The following is an 18,727-nucleotide window of genomic DNA, read 5'->3' as shown; positions in this document are numbered from 1 at the left end:
ATCATCTATGATTAAACACATTGCTCTTTCCTAACCAGACAAGGCTGCACAGAGGCATTTTGTTTAAGTAAACAAGGACAACTTAACATTTTTCACCATAAGAATTTAAATTAATCATAGTATGAGATTTTAAACCCCTTATAAATCCATCAAATGTCAAACATCTTATTTAGAACACTGACAGGCTAACAAGATTCAACTTTAATAAGTCTACAAGCAGGATAGAGGCATGGTTAAACACTAACGTAGTGGACAGATGCAAGTTTTGACATGATGATAGATTTGATACATTTTCACGGCAACCCATCCAGCAGTAGATGATGTGTTTCGTTTAGTTGTACAGATCAACCAACCAGCATTTATAACCATAAAACTATGCTGGTGGCAGAGATAATAACAAATTATAGTCACAATCCAAAAGTTTGTTTCTACATGGCTTATTTCTAACTTTTGTAACTTTTCTAACATTTCACTCCTCAGTGAGTTGTTAAGGTAGAGATTGCTACAGAGAGAACCATTTGGCATGATAATCACCAGGAAACACACTTAGGTACATGTCAGCTCACACAAATATAACTGATGCATGCTTGATAGCACAGGGTGCAGCTTGTTTGTCATACTTTCTATTTAAGAATATGCTGGTGTATTTCCATTGTAAGACTCCACCCGGGTCAGACAATAACATGACTAATGAAAACACATACTCCTACAGAAGGCCTCATTAATGACAATTATTTTCATGTCTCTTGGTACTATGTAAAGATAGTATTAAAGTGGAGAGGGACACAATTATGCAAGCACATCAGACAATGTTGACTAGGAATGGCAACATGTCTGGGATCCCCAGCCAAACAGCTTCTCAACACCTTTTATCAGAAATTGTGCATGCTGGTGATCCCTACGAAAAATATTAGGACCTCCCGGTTTTTTAGTGACGTCAAAAGCAAGTAATTGTTACATTTCTTAAACAGTTACTTTATTAATCTCCTTTAGTCATGAATGGGTGGTGAAGGAAAAACAACTGTGACATGGATTGCGTAAAAGGAGGTGTAACTTCATGTTGGGAGGTGATCTGGATGTTTTAGACAGAGCAGGTACTGTAAGACAGATGCTCCCGCTCCTTTTTTGTCACACACATGATAAAGGAGAAACAAAAGTTTAGGCTAAGTCTTATTTATACCTGCCTGTACCAAGATCTCAAGACTCTTGGTTTTATGCATGTGTGTTTTGCAGGTCTGGAGCTAATAATCCTGCCTGCTACTGGCCAACAGACACAGGTTTAAGGACAACAAACAAACGCCAGGACAACTGGCTGAACAGAGAAAGGAGCCCTTGTTAGACTCTGACTGCTTGGAAATGAACAAATGTAATGGGACTGCATATCACTGAGTGTTGTTTCTTTGGATTCAGGCTGATATGCATCTTAACTGCTACTATTAAAACATGTTTAGCCACTGTCCCAGATGCCATTTATGAACATTTCTATCTATGCATATGTTGCAATAAAACCCTCAATGCAAATTCAAAGTCACCAAGTACAAGCTACATTCAGAAATATCAATTACGAGCGTTTTTAACCATGAACCGTCATGCTGCTGTGTTAAAACACAACATTGCAGTACACGTTGAGATAAAGAGCCTAGCCCATATTTGAACATGTTAAATCAGCAGGTAGACAAACCACTGTGCTGAGAGGAGATGCAACTAACATGAGGAACTGCACCTGCACGATAAAGTTACAGACTATAGTAGACATGATACCCTTAAAAAGGGTTACACAGGTATCCAATAGCACTTCAGAACCCACATTACTTTAGAACAAAAGGATTAGGATTGCAGAATCACACCACAAAGGCCAGATACACAAAGTAAACCAATAGACGGGCTAAGAAGAGAGAAGAGTACAACAGATTGTCCTTGATTACAACAACCACAGACTACCTTCACACAGAACTTGTTGCTCTTCATCCATCTCCTCTTTCTCCTTCTGCTTCTGGACTGTAATTCCAAGAGTGGGAAAACAGCCGTATTCCTCCTCCTCTTCTTCTTCCTCCTGCTCTGTGCTTCCATTCCTAGGCAGACAAACATATTCCTCATCCTCCTCTGGCTGGTATGAGTAGAGCAGCTCATCCTCAGTAGAGAGCAGTGCCATCCTCCTCTGTGGCACTATGGCTAACTAGTAAACCACAAAGCCTGCCAGGGCAACACAAACATGATTCCCACCTGTGCTGTGTTCATGTGTGTTTTAATCTATGAATCAGTACCTAAGCTGTGTGCACCTTCCATACAAGACAGAAGGTGTGAACAGTGTGTATAGTCCGTCTTTCTAAACACATTGTTGTGTATAACTATCAAGTAGTGTTTGCTGTATGAGTCTCTAAAAGTGTGTGTATCATTTGTCCCCTATGGTAACTCAACGCAAGACAACTGGATAACCTGACTCCTCCCCTTCTCCTCTGTGACTGGTTGGAAAATGAGCTACTTTACTTTACAACAGACAGGGGTGGACACACACAGACACGTATACCCATACAGGAAGCTGTCCATCAACAATTTATGGTCATAAAACTGGGTTTAAATAAATGTAATAACATATAAGAGCATTTAAAATAATCTGTAATATTTCTATTAATCTGTGTAATGCTGAGCTGCTTAACCATTTTCATTTAAATAATTGAAATGGTTCAGGCAGCTGAGGGAGGCACCTGTTTCTCAAGTGAGTGTCAGGTACAATGAAACTATGTCTTTGTGTAACCACCCTCAGGTGAAAATAACTTGGTACAGTCCGTTCAGGCTCGATGGTGACGATAGGGCAGTGCAAACAATAAATGACATGCACCTGTTACCAGGGTGGGGCCAGACACTGTGAAACCTTCACAGGTGAATGTTTTTACACACATTTAACCTTCAGCCTGTATTATCAAGTGACATTTACGATAGGTATCTTTACAGTATGATAGAATGCTTTAGAATTTAATCTAGAATTAGTTAATATGAATAGCCATATTAAACCAAACCCTTTCATTGTACTAGCTAGCACAAGGGACTTTAGAGTAGAAGGCTTCTAAATGTGGTTTAGGAGCCAAGATTCTGAGAAAACATAACAATAATAATATTAAAACTATAAATTACTGACTATATATTTGAAGCTCACCACTATACTACAACCTTTATTCATTTATCACTTAATCATTTAAATAGCTTGTTTGAAGCTGAGTGGTTAAGCATCAGCAGAAGCTCCACTAATTCTGCTCAGTCAAAGACTTTATTAATCAACTGTTCTGGGCTGGTCAGCCGTGTACATTTTAATAAGCTGCTCTATGAAAACAAGCATGATCCAGCGTTCTTAGTCCTCATTAGCTTTTAATGAAAGATGTGTACCTAGTGTAAAATGGTGAGCTATATTTACCACCAATGAATCTTAAAGACAGAAAAACTAGAGAATAACTGTATATACAGTGCTGTTTGTCAGTGGTCACATGGTCAGCTAAGCTGAGCCAGTGAGACTGAGGCTGATCCTTCCGAAATTCATGAGTCACATCAAAGCAGCCAAATTTTCTGATGATTAGTTACTGCTGAAGCATTATAATTACTGTAATTGGTATAGAAAACTGTCGTCAGCTCAGTGCCGTCCTTAGTGTTTGAGTAACTTTCCTCTATGGCTGAATGGATGCAGTTCTGAGGACAACAAAATAGAAACACAGCTCTTGTTTCTAAGCAGTTTTTTTTTCTCTCACATTGCTTTTCAGATCACACTGACTCTTTACACTCCACTTGTTTTTCTGTTTTCCCTCCACCCCAGTTCACATCTCTTGTCTCTTAAGTTTATGCTGAAAAACTTTATAAAATAGTTTTGATTAAGCCACATTAAACTTCAACTTAAACTTAATTCCCTTATTAGTTCCACAATGGGGAAAATTCCATTTCCACTCAAGTGCACACACAGTAGTGATAAAAAGAAAAAAAAAAGCTAAATTGTGTTTCCCATAAATATCCCTGCCCTCGGTCATATTCCCATTGGAAAAATCATTTGCCCCAGCCCTGTGTCCTGGTTCCCCTTCTGTCCAGGCAGCCTTTTGTTTTTAAGGCTTCTAAAAGTGCCAGAGAATATTTGGCAGGGTGCTATCAACAGGGGTGGCAGAGAGCAGAATAGAAATCAGTGAGCTAAATATAAACCAACCTACTTCCACATCTCACCCTTGCATGTCTCAAAATAAGACCTGCTGTTTTCTAATTCTGCCTCTACACCCCTTGAGAAGCTTATCAAAGAAACTGCACACCCTCTCTCATTTGATTATTTGATCATTTCAGCATCAAGCACTGTAAAAACCTATTTTCGCTGTCTTACATGAAACATTTGTCTCTAAAAAGGCAAATTACCAGACACTGGAAATCAAACTTAGATTGCCACAGCTAAATAACGTTGGAGATGTTTAAGCTGTACCGTTCACACTAGGGAGGTAGTGAGCTGTCTCAAAATGTTATGTAACTATTTCGACACAGCATCCCTGACACAGAATAACCATAACCAGAGCAGACCAGACCATACAGTGCTGCTTTGTAGGAGATAGAAGGACTAAAAGCAAGAGAAGAGAATCAGACAAGGGTGGACAGATGTACACAGCAGGAAGACGAGGTAGATATGGTGCCAACAGGCTGGTAATAAACCTACCACTGCTATAACCTGCTGTTAGTCACATATGTCACCTGACCAGGTGCAATCTATGACCATGTGCTTTGACTATTGGTGTATGGATCGATCTGTAGAAAAATGATCCACACAGGTTACATTTTATAGCCACTCCAAAGATTAATACAACTAGCTGAAATAAACTGGGGTACATTACATCAATGTAATGCACCAAACTCTGACACATGCAGGAAAAATGGTATTTTACAGCTTTGCAGCCAGTAACTCTTTGCTCCATATTACTTTCTATCTTTTTTGGTACAGGTGATTTTGTTAGTCCCAAATCTTAATAAAAATGTATTTACATGTTATCAACAGTAGAGTCCCTATTATAGGTCATACATTATTTAACTGCTTTAGAGACTTAACCTCTTTGTAGTCAGGTCCTTTATCACTTTGTTGCTCGAATATGCTCTACTTCCTGCTATCTTCATTACATATCTATCATTTCACAATAAATGTATGTATGTAATGTAATAAATGTTTTTGCCACCTGTGACTTTAACCTCTCCAGGTGAGCTTGTGTTTGTCTCTTTCAGCTGCTGTGATAACTAGGCAGTGACACAGCTAGCCTTTTATTCTGATTCACACAACCATCCCACGAGTCCCACTTCCTACACCCACAGTTACTCCTTGGCCCTGTTTTACAAGCCACACTGACTCAGCTGCCACAAAGCACCTGCTACAACACCTACCATATCCAGCAGGACCTGTCTACTGTAACTACAGCTTTGGTGCTGATGTGTTTGTCCTTGTTGTAACGTAAGCCTTGATGTTTGCTTGTGCCATGAATGCTAGTCCACAAGGTCACATTCTCTGGGTTGTGTTAGATGGAAACTAGCACAAAGTGATCAGTTTAATGATCCCAAATTACGGTGTAGATGAAGGAAAACAAATGCAGTTTTTAAAAACAGCTTGATTACCATATAACACAATCTTTTATTAGGCTATTTTACTTTACTTTCAATCTGTCAACTAGCCAACCAAAAGTACTATGCTATTCAACCCTATTATCTACATACTCAGTAATACAAGTGCAGTTAGGTTTGAGTAGACTCTTAAAAAAAATGATACTGCATAAGACTACAGCAGACTGTTGTCTTACCGTCAGTACACTCTTCATAGTACCAGTCCAGTTCATAGTAGTCTGCCTTGACAAACCTCTGGCCTCTGTTCTGGCCTCGTCTCTTCATTCTCACTGCTCTGACAGAATGCTGAATTGTTTCCAATGTCCCAGCATACTCATCTCTGGATTAAACAGTTTACTTAGAGATACCCAGCTGGTGTCTTATTGGTACCCGATAGTGGCCACTGGTCAGTCATTCTAGCATTATTAGAAGTTACCAGCTCACTCACAGACATTGTTGGTGAGAGTTTGTCCAGGCTCTTTGTATGTCCTTTCTGCTCCACTCATTAACAGAAAACTATATACAGGGTATTATGGTCCATATCTGTTGTGGTGTTGTTGACATTTTGCATGTCATCCCACAGAAGCGTTACTTGCGTCATCAGTTGTCAGCTGAAAAAACATGTCACTTTATTGTACTTCTGTCCATGATTTCACTGTGCTAGCAAATCTACCATCTTCCACGAATCTGTTTCTTCTCTCTTATCCTGTGTTCCTCCGGATCTGTCCTTCAGTTTACCTCAATCACTTGAAAGCTTCATCAAACGTGTCGGCATCTGTCCACTCCTGTTTCCATCCATTTACAGCTTCATGTCAATTTATCTTTATCAGCAAGCCTGTCTTCAGGATATGTCGTCTTGCAAAGGTCACAGATTAACCAGTGTCTTCTTTTTGTTGCTCTCTGAAAGCACCAGCCCACACGTACCATTGCATCTCTAACAATGATTCAATAAACACACAGATACAGAGAGGAAGAGAGCCAGCAGCAATGGCAGTCACGGGTTTTGCAGCAGAAATTATGTTAATCATGACACAGTCTAGTAGGTGGAGTCAGATTATGCCTACAGCCAATCAGTAGGAGCAGAATAGTCAGCTTGCTGCCACCCACCATGCGTATGTCACCATTTCCCCTCCCCTCCTCTCCTCAACTTTCTCCTGTGTGGTTGCTATAGCAACAGGCTCAGACTCCAAGGCCTGAAGCTGAGGAGCATGCACAAGCAGTTAGAGGAAAAGAGTGTAGTGTTGGCAGAGGTGACGTGGCTACCCCAAAATGAATGATCACAATGGGCATTCAGGGATTGGCTGTTTGAACTGCTGAATGATGAAATAAGTATATGCAGAGAGGATGGGAAAGAGAAAGCTGGGGTATCAACACGGCCAAAGACAAATGTAAAATATTGTCACAACATATATGACATACAATATGAGCAAAATACAATGCTAACCTGCTAAGTGCTAACATTCTGAATGAAAACATTAGGCTAGATGCTAACAGCCTAGCTCCAGATGGTCAAATTATGTTAGGTTTAAAGAACCAGGCTTAAACAGTGTGTGTTTCTGATGCGGTGTGACAAAATAGCTTATGCTAATAAGATGACTTGCATATAGTTTTCTACTAACAGTTTAAGGGCTCATGTAACTGCTCCAGATTCTACTGATGTAATGCAGTGGGGTTGCATCAGCCCCGCTACAGTTCACCATGTTTTACTCCATGAGAATACATGTATTGTCACTACATTGATGACAGCACATACATACCAGTGCATATCCATGCATAAACTGTACCTTGTACAAACAGGAAATATATAGGTTTTTTTCTTCCGTTAAAGGGAGTTTTTTCCTCTCCACTGTCGCCAAGTGCTTGCTCATAAGGGAATTGTTGGGTTTTTAGTTTTAGTTTTTGTAAAGTGCCTTGAGATGATTTGTATTGTGATTTGGCGCTATACAAATAAAATTGAATTGAATTGAATTGAATTGAATATTATATTATATATGATAATATATAAAAATGACCCTGACCAAACCCCAAATACTAGTAATAAACACAATCCATCTATATAAAATGTAGCAATCAGATAAACCTAAACTTAGAATCAATTTATTTATCACATAAGTATATAACCACATACAACCAATGGGATACTTCAGAAATTATACTGGTAGTGAAATCAATACATGGCCATTTTGTTTGACACTATAATGAGGAGTACCAAGATTCCAGTAGCGATGAGAAGAATCCATGAGGAGAATACAGATGATAAAGAACAAAAACAATATTGAGTTTTTAACAAAGCACCCCTTGCAGAATGTCTCATAATGTTATTTACCATGAACTTGTCACATCCTGACGTCACAGAATGTCAAGGTGATCATGTGAGCATGAGGCTCTGAAGTGAAGTTACAGTTGCTAGTTAGGCCTATTTTTAAGACATCTGATATATTTTGAGAAACTGTTTTCACCCTGAGTTCAAGCAAACATGAATTAGCACTAAATTATTAATGGAGAAAAAACCCACTTTAAACTCCCTTGGTTTGCCATGTGCAGTGTATGCACGTGATTTATAAGAGTCTGTGTGTGTGTTTATTTGTTCCCAAGTGGATGGGTGTGGTTTACAGCTGGCATAGAAAACAACCACAAGACAGCTCTTAATTTGGTAAGACAAGAGCAGACGTGCATGAAGACACAACAGATTGCCTAGTGCAAACCATCCAACTAACAGAAAGGCCTATCAAGTATGTTTGTTGTGGCAACCCTGACCAGCTGTCACACCTACTATTTGATGGGCAGATGGCCACCTCTCTCTCTCTCTATCTCTCTCTGATTCCTACCCACTGAAGGGTAGGAAGGTCAGTATAAATCTTAAATCCCTCAGCTGTCATCTTGAATCCTCACTGACACTGTCCAATAACAGTTTCCTAGTGAAACACAGAAATCAAATAATTCCCTGTCCTTAATTGCGAGCACAGTATTGGCACGTTAGTGTATGGGTAATTTTTCTGAACAAAATGACAGTACATGATCAACTTACAGAAGTATTTGAGAGTCTCTTCTATTTGTTCAGTTGTCAGGTCAAGGGTGGAGTTGGGGTCCACGAGTGGTGTGTGCAGCCAATCATCTTGGTCATAGCCGAAGATGGTGTCGGCTCTCAGCTTGTACAATGGCAGCTGTTCCTCCAATAAGCTGATAATCTCAAGCTCGGGCAAATCAGTATTGTTACACACATCTGCACAGACAGAAAAAGAGAGAACAATATAGTATTTGTTCTAGTCTTTGGTAATAATATTGTCTTTATATTTATTCTACATTATTTTGGCATAGATAATGGTCTTCAGCAGCTGTAACAGTTAAATACTTCAGAGTGGCAAACTATCCACTATCCATATAGACTGGACAAGGTATTTACATTTTAAAAGCATCCCCATAGGAGTTCTGAAGTCTGAGCAAATTCGAAGTATAGGAGGCCCTCTAGTGACCAGCAAAGGAACTAGCAAAGATCTGATTAGAAAGTACTAATTGAAGTTTAGGTATATTTGTGACAATTTACTTCCCCACTTAAATGAAATCAAATGCTTACTGGAACCCAGTAGAATTTAACATTAAAAACAAGATTATAGCCCATATTATCTACAACCATAATTATTGAAACCCCAACAACTTTGTTTAATTTGTATAAACTACATATGAGAGGATTGTTTTACTATATATGTCAAATTCTATTGTACAGGATTTACAGGTTTGAGATGAGATCCCTCATTGCCTGAGAAAAGTTACAGTATATGAAATGCAGTAAGAAAAAGAGTAGACACTTTATAGAATTATAAACACAATATGAAAGGGATGATGACAGTGAAACTGCATTATTTCCAGAGGCTTTGTTTCTGACTGGGTGAAAATATTAAATGAACTGTAATAATCTATATTGTACATCGCAGGTAGTAAACTTTGACATGGCAGCCAAACCCGTCCAAAATCTCCTTTACAAAGTCAACAGCAGCCTTCTACTTAAAATCAACCAGACAGCTACATTTATGTGCTGTCGTGGAAAACCAAACAATCTTACATAAGCTTTCAGTTATATGCTTCTCTGTTCACACAATAGTTTAGTGTGTTATTAACAGGACATATATTTGGTAATCAATTAGAGAACATATTTCCAATGTTCAGCTACAAAATTTAGATTAAACTGCTTTTTCTATAAAAATGTTAAACCAAGAAACACTGACAATTAGCAGAGACAGAATTAGAATTAACATACAATAAACAAAATGTTTTGTTTGTCCAGCTCCTGCTATTTCTCTCATTCGCTCTCCATTGCTGTCTCCCTCTCTCTCCCTCTCTCTCTCTCTGTCAGCCTATGTCTAACAATGTTGTTAATCCAGACTGAAAGACTGACTGTGCTGCAAAATGGAAACACACACAGATGGAGAATCATTTAGCAAGCACAGACAATGAGGTTTCAACACAGAGGTAAGTAATGCAGTTCCTACAAATGTCAGGAACAGGGACATTTGATCATTAATGCATTTTTTACCAGTTTATCTATGGCTAATTAAGCACTAAACACATATACATTACAGCAGCACACTAACAGTCTTAAAGTTTGAAATCAAATCATATGGCTATACAGTAATACACCAAGACTCTTTCAATGTTTGTACCTGAAACTGTAAATGAGCTAGCATGGAAACTTTCAAGTTAATTTTTTGGGGGTATTTTTAAATGGTTCAACCACAACCTTCAAATCAAACCAATCATTGCTCAAAGAAACCTGATCTTGAGGAGAATGTTGTTATTCAGATATCACAGATATCTGTACTGTTATGGAAATGACCAATGCATTTCAGTTCCTAAAATGACTACTGATAGGACATGGATGAGGATATTAATAGCACAAACCATTCCATGCTGTGTGTGCTGACAAAAGGTCAATGGAGACAGCAAAAGTTGTGTGTCTGTGTGTTTCGTACAATAAAATTGGGTTTCTGTTTTGGCAATGTCTAATAAATAGAGGTACCTAATGGTCTTGTTTGAATGAATTTTGCAGGATATTGTTTTCACAGATCTGAAAATCAAAGCAGGACAGTCCAAGCGGAGTGTCTGTGGTAAGTCAGAGTTATTGACTTCTGAATATTGGATTTTTCGCTTGCTAATTTCCTTTGAGAAATAACTAATAACCATCAAGCCAAGGGCAACTTTACACCCAGCAAGAATGAAAATATTTCACTCTTAACATTGAATAAACATTTAAAAAAAAAAAAAATTTTGCTTTTGTTAATTTACATATCAATGAATCGCTGAAAAATTGTGTAGGAGCAAGAGAAGCTGAATCCATAAAAACACAAGCTGCAGGTCATGACAATAGTAGCAGCTAGTAGCCACTAGAGGAAGAAAGTTCAAGTTCAAATGTAAGAATAGGCCTTTGTCCCACTGTTGGCCTGAGCGGTAAACACAGCACCGTGCACAGAAAACACTGAGCCACACTGAGAATGCTACTAAAGTCCGACATGGCTGCCTCCTATTAAGCAATACCTGTTGCTACTTGTGGCCATGTGATAGTTAAAGAACTGTGCTGACCTTTTCATGGTACATTCAATGCAATTTTAACCTTTAAAGCTTTTGAAAATTTCACTTCTTAACGGTTAAAATAAAGATGACCTCTTATGTACTGTTTAGGATTTTATATTTATCCGTTTTTACTCTATTAAAAAAAACGTACAAATTCTATTTAGCTTGCAAAGACAAATCCCTTTACATTTCCCTAAACTATCCAAGTGTAACTAGGAAGAATACAACTGGCTAATTCACTTACACATAGAGACAGAGAAAAGAGACTCAGTGTGAGAGAAACTGTATCCAGATGTTAGCTCGCCTAATCATTAACCTGATGGCAGATCAGCTGAAACTGTGAGAAAACTACACTGTGCAGAGCGTACTCACTCATGGTGCCTGAAGCCCGACAACCACCAACTCTACTGCCCTCGGATCACATTTTCCACTGGACCAGGAGAGGGCAAGGTCACGCGAAAGACCACAGAGGAAAGAGAGGAAATGTGCTGGGAGGGTGAAAGACAGCAAGAACAAGCGAGAACTAGAAGAGAGAGGTGCTAAAAGTATCGAGGACTGCACTTGGTGTAAGAGACTTAAACAGAAAAAGAGGAAAAGAGGGAGGGAGGGAGGAGAGAAGACCCGAGCCAAACTGGTTTGTCATGCCTGACATGCCAGTGACGGAATCCACATGGACCGCCCCACACTTGCTCTGCCCCCCTCTTCCTCACTCTGTCAGCCAACAGACCCAGCAAGACTGTACAAACTGCACACGCTCTCTCATTCCCTGTGCTTCTAGATAAACACTGTAGATAACAGCAGCTGAATCTGCTCCTACTGTTATAGTGTTTGTAGCTGATCCAGTACACAACTCCAGTTCTTACATGGAGAGACTCAGAAGATACTATGTGATTAAGGAGTCTTTGTTTTATACTGGGGGGTATATTCAACTGTAAAACATTATTCACTGCCAGTGGAACAGATTTAGCCCAGTCACAGCAGTAACCATGTCCATCATCATGTAATCGTAGAGATCCCACAAACTGGCTTGTTAGGAGCAGACTAATATCTGCATTACTTAATTAAAGTAATTAAGAGTAAGCCTATGTGTTTTGAAATTGAAAAAAAATATCAGGTGTGTCACATCTTGTTTAAACATAGTAGGTAATACAGAGCATCACCTGAGGGTTTAATTTTAGAAATGCTTACAACAGGTTTTAGTGGCAACTCTGGAAGCTGCCACTTCTGGGGCTATAATTCACTTAACCATAGGACCAATATTTGCCCACTGAACTGTATAACCAAATATGTTTTGCCTAAGACTCTACAGCACAGTTCAGAATTAGACTGGGCTACAGTTGTAAACTGCTGCTGGTCTGAGAGGGTACCCGCGTTAAATACAGTAGAGTACACCAATGTGATCAAATATCACTGGCAGGCCATAAAAATTAAGTGAGGAAGGCTCCATGAAGGCGTTCAAGTGTCACCAGTCCCATAAATCTTTATCCAGTATGCGTGTACAGGTCTTCACTGAGGTGTTGGCTTGTATAAAAAGAATGACTGTAGTCCTACATTTTGTGCACTGGCATAGAAATTTCAGTATAACCTACAGATATCCAGGGGTCAGGTTTATCACTAAGTAAAAATAACAATCTCTTTTTTTGTATGGCAATACAAGAAAAAAGAAAATGTGTAGTTTAGTTGGAATGGAAACTCACAATTTTAAAAAAGCAATGTTGTAAAGCTCCTGTTAGGTAGTACACACAAGAGCTGGAAACACTGTAGTGAGGAGTCATGGGCATGACTGGGCATGTGGCCGTATCAGATATATAACACGAAATGGCAACAAAACCCTTTTCCTGAAAATGGGCCTGAATAACAATGTAAGAAAACAAACGTGCACTCCTGCATATGCTGTTGTTTTAGGGTGGAGTTTGGCTGAAATTGTCACCCCCCCCAAAAAAAAAAAAAAAAAAAAAAAAAATCAGCATTAAATAATTTTGAGATCATCTAGCAGTGAAAAGCTCTTTCAACAACAACGAAACTAATGCCTTTGTCTCTGTTGATTCTGTGTGATAATACAAACAGTGAACAAGCTCTATGCAAACCATTACAGCACAATGGATGTTTTTGCATGGTGTGATTGGATCAGAGACAGGCAGCATAACCCAGCAATTTGGATTCCACTCTGTCCACTTACATAACTTTAACTCTACAGGTCTTTTGCTCTGTCTCCTCTCTGTCTGCCTGTTTGTTCCTGACCTCTCTCACCTTACCAGGCATCCCATAATTTCTGTTACTCAGTTCTTTCCGTCACTCTTGGCCTGTAACCACGGAGAATTAAACTCACGCCCAGGAACTGCCCCATGGCACTGAGTTGGTCTATTCAGCTCTTTTGTGCTCATTCATCCTCTAGACTAAATGAAGTTACACACATATACACTCTCTCAGTGAGGAAGAATTCAACAGTTAGGAAGGGAGATGACGAGAGTGATAGGAAATAGAGGGACAGAAGAAAATATATAGAGATTAAAAAAAGAATTTTAAATGTAAGATTTTGCATCCTGTTGAAGTTTGTTATGGTAATAATATTAGTCCAGCAGATGGCAGCACTGACCTCCTTAGATGTCCTGCGCTTGAATAGGCTAGAGACACATTTTGTAAGCCTGGCAGATAATAGCACAGCATATCATGTCACTATTTTATTTTTCAGTATACACTATGTCACACTATTGGCTGCTGTATAAAAATGTCACCAATCTGTTTCTGATAGAGATAAGTATGACATTGTCATGCTGAAATCAAGAACTCAGTGGGTTTTATAGTCATGTTTTTACCTCAAATAACCTTTAAAGATCAGAATGCTGTTTGAAAACAGATTGCACACAAAGATTTACATAGCTTATTATTTAAGTTTCATATTTCTCAATACTGACATAACTGTATTGTAACATCAAGATTAAAAATCCCACAAATCTCCAGCAGAAATTCTGACACTTGACACAGTTTCAATAAAACTAATTAATTAATTCAAATAACCAGGACCAGTGTAATCACCTACCCCGTGCAGCACTGTACACTGTTCCTTCACCTTGTCTTCCATTTGCTTACTAAGCATGGTTAAGCAGCATCCATTAGGAAGTAGCCATTAACCCACTCATCCATTGGCCATAAAAAGTTTGCACACCTATTCAGTGACATTGTAAATCTACGAGTACATACAACTTTCACCGACTGACTCTCTGCAGTCATGGTGCTGAAAATAAAGCTAAAATCAACAAACCATATGATAAGCATTGAAACCTTGGGGTATCAGACAGATTTGTCCAAAACTGTTTGAGCAAGTAAACATCAGCTACCATAAGTGGTTTAACCTGTGCAAAGGTGTATTAAAATGTGGTTCTGCCTCCAAGACATCTCTTGACTGAACTCAGTGGAACCATGGCATTGTACCAGCTGCGGTAGGGAGCAAATACCATCTTTGTAAACCACTGACACCTCAAGTTTAAAAAAAACAAACATGAGACAAGAAAATTTTGCACACAGGTGCAAAAACTCAACAAGAAGGAAAAGGTTGATAAACCTCTTGGGGGAACTGATCACTGTAATTTCCAAATAAGACCTTGCTGTTCAAATATAAGAACCTGAGTCATGACCAAGGGTGGGAAGAAGTGTGCTTTGGAGAGCTTCTTTCCTGCAGCTAAGGTGTAAGAAACTGCTGCAGTCTAAATAACTGCCAGACGGTCTCTTTGAGCCTGGTGCTGTACAAGTGCTTGGAAAGCTTCATGACCTTGTTGAAGTAGCTTTTGGCTTAGATGTACTCAGCTCCCTTTTCTTTCTTTTGGACCTCTTCCTTATTGTTTCACAGGGTCCTAAGCTCTGTATTAAACAGGCATCTGACAGTTTTCTTTAGAGGTTTCCTAGCAAGAGGCTGTGTGCTGGACCCCCTGAGCCTGACAAAAACAGCAGTCTCAGCTTTGTGGAGATTCTAAAAAATTTGTGTGTGATCAGCTTTTGTTTCCAGACTGGGAAGCTATTAACATCTGCATAATTAACATTTCAAGACAATTAACATCAATATCCATTAAACTTTTATGTAAGATTACATTAGTTGTTAAATGCATTTGGCAGCTCAGTGGTCCAGATAGACTCAAACTGTAAAAAATCATAACTGTCCCTCTGCTACCTTGGACAGAAAGATGAGGGGATAGAAAACAGAAGAGAAAAGGGGAGGAGTGAAACAGTTGACAGGGAGTCCACTGGGAGCCCTTCTGTCTTTCTGACATGCTGGCTTATACACAGAGCTGTGTCCCCTGGAGCTGGCAGGATATGACATGAGAAAAGGGTCACGGAGAAGGACGTTTTCTCACAGCTCCACATGGCTCACTCTAACACACATACATCATGTTCCTCAGCCTGCAATGTTCCTCCCAGCATATTCTAAAACCATTAGAAATTGTAGACTGTTATTGTCAGGAACTTTTAATTGGATTAAATTCTGATGTAGAAGTTCTACTAATATAATAGTGCAGCCAGAGAGCATTTTTGACAGTTAAATTATATATTTACTCTTCTAATTGCTGATTCAACACTACCCCAAATGGATTACAGTAAATTTCGCTGGCCTATGATTATAATGTATGCAGACAACATTACCAGTAATGGTCTCTGCATCTCTGTAGGTGGCCTTGAACTCCTGGAGTGCAGCTGGCAGACTCGCCTCACTGACATACTCCTCCTCTCTGCTGGCCAATGGGATCCCTGCGTTGTACAGCTGAGGTAAGTGTATAGGTTCTGAATGGTGTTTAAGGGGTGGGGTAGAGGAGCAGGAACAGATGTGGGGAGGCGAAGTCTTCGGGTCCAGCTTGGCGCTAAGTGGTTACCGATTTAAGGTGGGACCAGCCATGGACAAAACCTGGTACTTGCCCACACTGTCTTGACTGTATTATTGGACAAGAGAAGATGAAACTGCTCAGGGTGTCTCAGCAGCACAGGGCAGGTGCGAGCAGGTACAGAACCATAACAATGCACTTGGATGAATGGAGGTTTTTCACTGCATGCCTGGAGGAAAAAAAGAGAAAAACAGCAGAAGATAGATTAGGGATAACACTTTTATTTTGCATCCATTATTTTTCGTAATTACAAGTTACAAATGGCACAGTGCATTAAGATCTTGAATATGTGGATTTTTGAATATATTCATTTGTGTAATACACGGACATATCTCTGTTTTTCTAACTCACACTAGGCTATTACAAGCAGCAGTATTTATAGACATGGTGTCAGGCTCATCTGCATGATGGCTAACTGGATCATACACATGATCCACTGTAGATAATTATAGACTTATATGAATTCTCTGTGCTATCAGTTTATTAGGTGTACTATCTAATACAACAGCCATGCAATAAATCTTAAATACTGTATTGACTTATATTCTGTGTTTGCTGACAGTATTTTAGAATGATATATAGTGTGTGTTCTACAGTAGTGGCGTTTGGGGCAATAAATTGAGTTGATTCAGTTCACCCCCTCAGTTCAATATTGTCTAGATGAGTAAAATAATATATAGACTAAGTACAATATAAAATAAAAGCTATGGAAACTCATAGTGGAATATTGACAGGATTAAAATGTGTGTTTGTAGTTATGCTGATAAAGTAGCTGGTTGAATGGATACATAACCAGTAAGGACAATCATAATAAAGGAAACTTGGCTGAGAAGCTGAAATGGCAGAAAAAAGAACAACACAATCATATCGCTCAGCAGCAGGCTGCCAGCCCAGTACTAAAGAGGAACTTAGCTAAGTTTCTATTAATAGTCGACCCTTCGAAACACACAAAAGACTTGCTGTTTGATATGTACACCTCGACTCACTGTCTATCATTATTAAGAACACAGCAGTGATTTGGTTGCACCACGCCTATTTCTCTATTTTCTGCTTTTCTCTCCTTCCCTCTATGTGTTTATCTTCATGTGTCTCACAAGTTTTCTTTTTCCACCCTAGCCTCTTCTTAAACATTACTGAGTCAGATTCTGGTGCATTGTGGGAAATACAAATTGGGTCATGCATTTTCCATTATTTAGGAGTAAAGGATATCCAAATGGCAAAAAGTCTGTTGCTACTGACAACAAAGCATACAGTCACAGCAAAACATAAGCCATGCTGCAGGGACATGATTCTGCTATAGGCCAGTGCCTGAGTCCTTTTGAAACAACATGGGTTTAAAACCAGAAGTCAGAAACTCTAATCTGACTGTTGATTAAACTGTGTTTTGGTTGATAACGCCCAAATGCTTTTCAGAGTCACATGAATAATGTATAGAGAAAATAAAGAATACGCTCATTCAAACACACCTACATCAGCCATGTTTTCAGAATTAATAATAATAAGTGTAGTTACTGTAAAGCTGACTAAACAATACTGTATTCCCAGATTAAAGTTTAACAATAACAGGATAAACATTACAAAGATCTAATATGTTATGGCCACAACATTCCCATCCTGTAATGTGTTCCACTGAAGCTAATAATGTCAGGGTTTTGTTGAGTTTAGAGGAAGTGGAAAATTTCAATGGGCTGCTGCAGCCAGTGCTGAAGAACACAATGCTGGTTTCTGTTGGGGAAAAGGTGCAGTTTTGTACTTTCTAGAAACATATTTTTTTGAAGATACACTTTGAAAAGGCTGTGCTACAGGAAATAACATCAAGAATTTTTGATGCATCCCTCCCCCTGATGATTTCTCAATGCAGTCTGTTAATCGGTCACCTCCCAGCTGTTAAACTATAACAATACGAACATTACAACACAGACCATAAATATTCTCAGCTCCTAAAGAAAACCACAGCTGCACCACCCAAATCACTCAGAAACAAGACTGTAACTTTGTCCATCCACAACATTTAGCTCAGCAGCCTTTTGGTGTTGCAACTTGAGTCTCGATAGACACCAGTTACCTAAATTAGGCAAATATCCATTTCAAATGGATTTAAAAACTATACAGTATATTTTGAATACTGATCTATTCATGCCAGGCCCAGCTGGTGGACAAACTTAATCTACCCACTAGCATGTAACTAATGATGTATTAAAGCTGAAATTAGTTTCACTGTCATGACACACATGCCAACAAATGTGATTATTAATATGTTTGAACCCTGCAGTTATGATGTGAGATAGAGCCCGACTGCTATGGGTTTTTTGGGGCCGATGCCGATATTATGAAGTTAAAAAAAAAAACAACAAAAAAAAACCCGATATCGATATATCGGCTGATATTATTTATATGTATATTATAGTACAGTACCAGTCAAAAGTTTGGATACACTTGCACAGGTAATGGCATTTCAATTCGTGTGTCCAAACTTTTGACTGGTACTGTATATAGAATACAGTATTCATAAACAGAATATATATAAATAAACGCATTTTAAACACACATTAAAAAATGTAAATATCTGCAGCATATTTGTCGATACCAATATATGTGCGATAGGCTCATATTGGCCGATAATATCGGCAAAACGATATATCGGTTGGGCTCTAATGTGAGATGTGAAAGCAGTCAGACTCACAAACCAAGGA

General features: G+C 38.9%; 1 protein-coding gene across 10 annotated transcripts in view; it reads right to left on the bottom strand.

Moving 5' to 3' along the window:
- trak1a (trafficking protein, kinesin binding 1a) overlaps positions 1-16,019 on the bottom strand; it is a 30,349-nt gene extending 14,330 nt beyond the window's left edge. For 5 of the 10 annotated variants that reach the window (XR_003294852.2, XR_003294851.2, XM_026293520.2 and 2 more), the window contains exons 1-2: positions 11,536-11,774; positions 8,627-8,821 (exon numbers count right to left, since the gene is read on the bottom strand). Coding sequence is in view for 7 of the 10 variants with exons in the window: in XM_026293520.2 (XP_026149305.1) it covers positions 8,627-8,821; positions 11,536-11,539 (199 nt within the window). In the remaining 3 variants the exon portion in view is untranslated. Of the gene's footprint in view, positions 1-1,941; positions 2,087-5,795; positions 6,491-8,626; positions 8,822-11,535; positions 11,775-15,798 lie in introns of those variants that run through there. The other 5 variants (XM_026293519.2, XM_026293516.2, XM_026293518.2 and 2 more) reach the window with 5 other exon arrangements.
- Positions 16,020-18,727: the final 2,708 nt, after the last annotated feature.

The sequence above is a fragment of the Mastacembelus armatus genome, chromosome 16, assembly GCF_900324485.2.
Source record: "Mastacembelus armatus chromosome 16, fMasArm1.2, whole genome shotgun sequence".
Lineage (NCBI taxonomy): Eukaryota > Metazoa > Chordata > Actinopteri > Synbranchiformes > Mastacembelidae > Mastacembelus > Mastacembelus armatus.
Note: the sequence above shows the minus strand (reverse complement) of the source record. Positions and strands in the feature narration are given on the sequence as shown.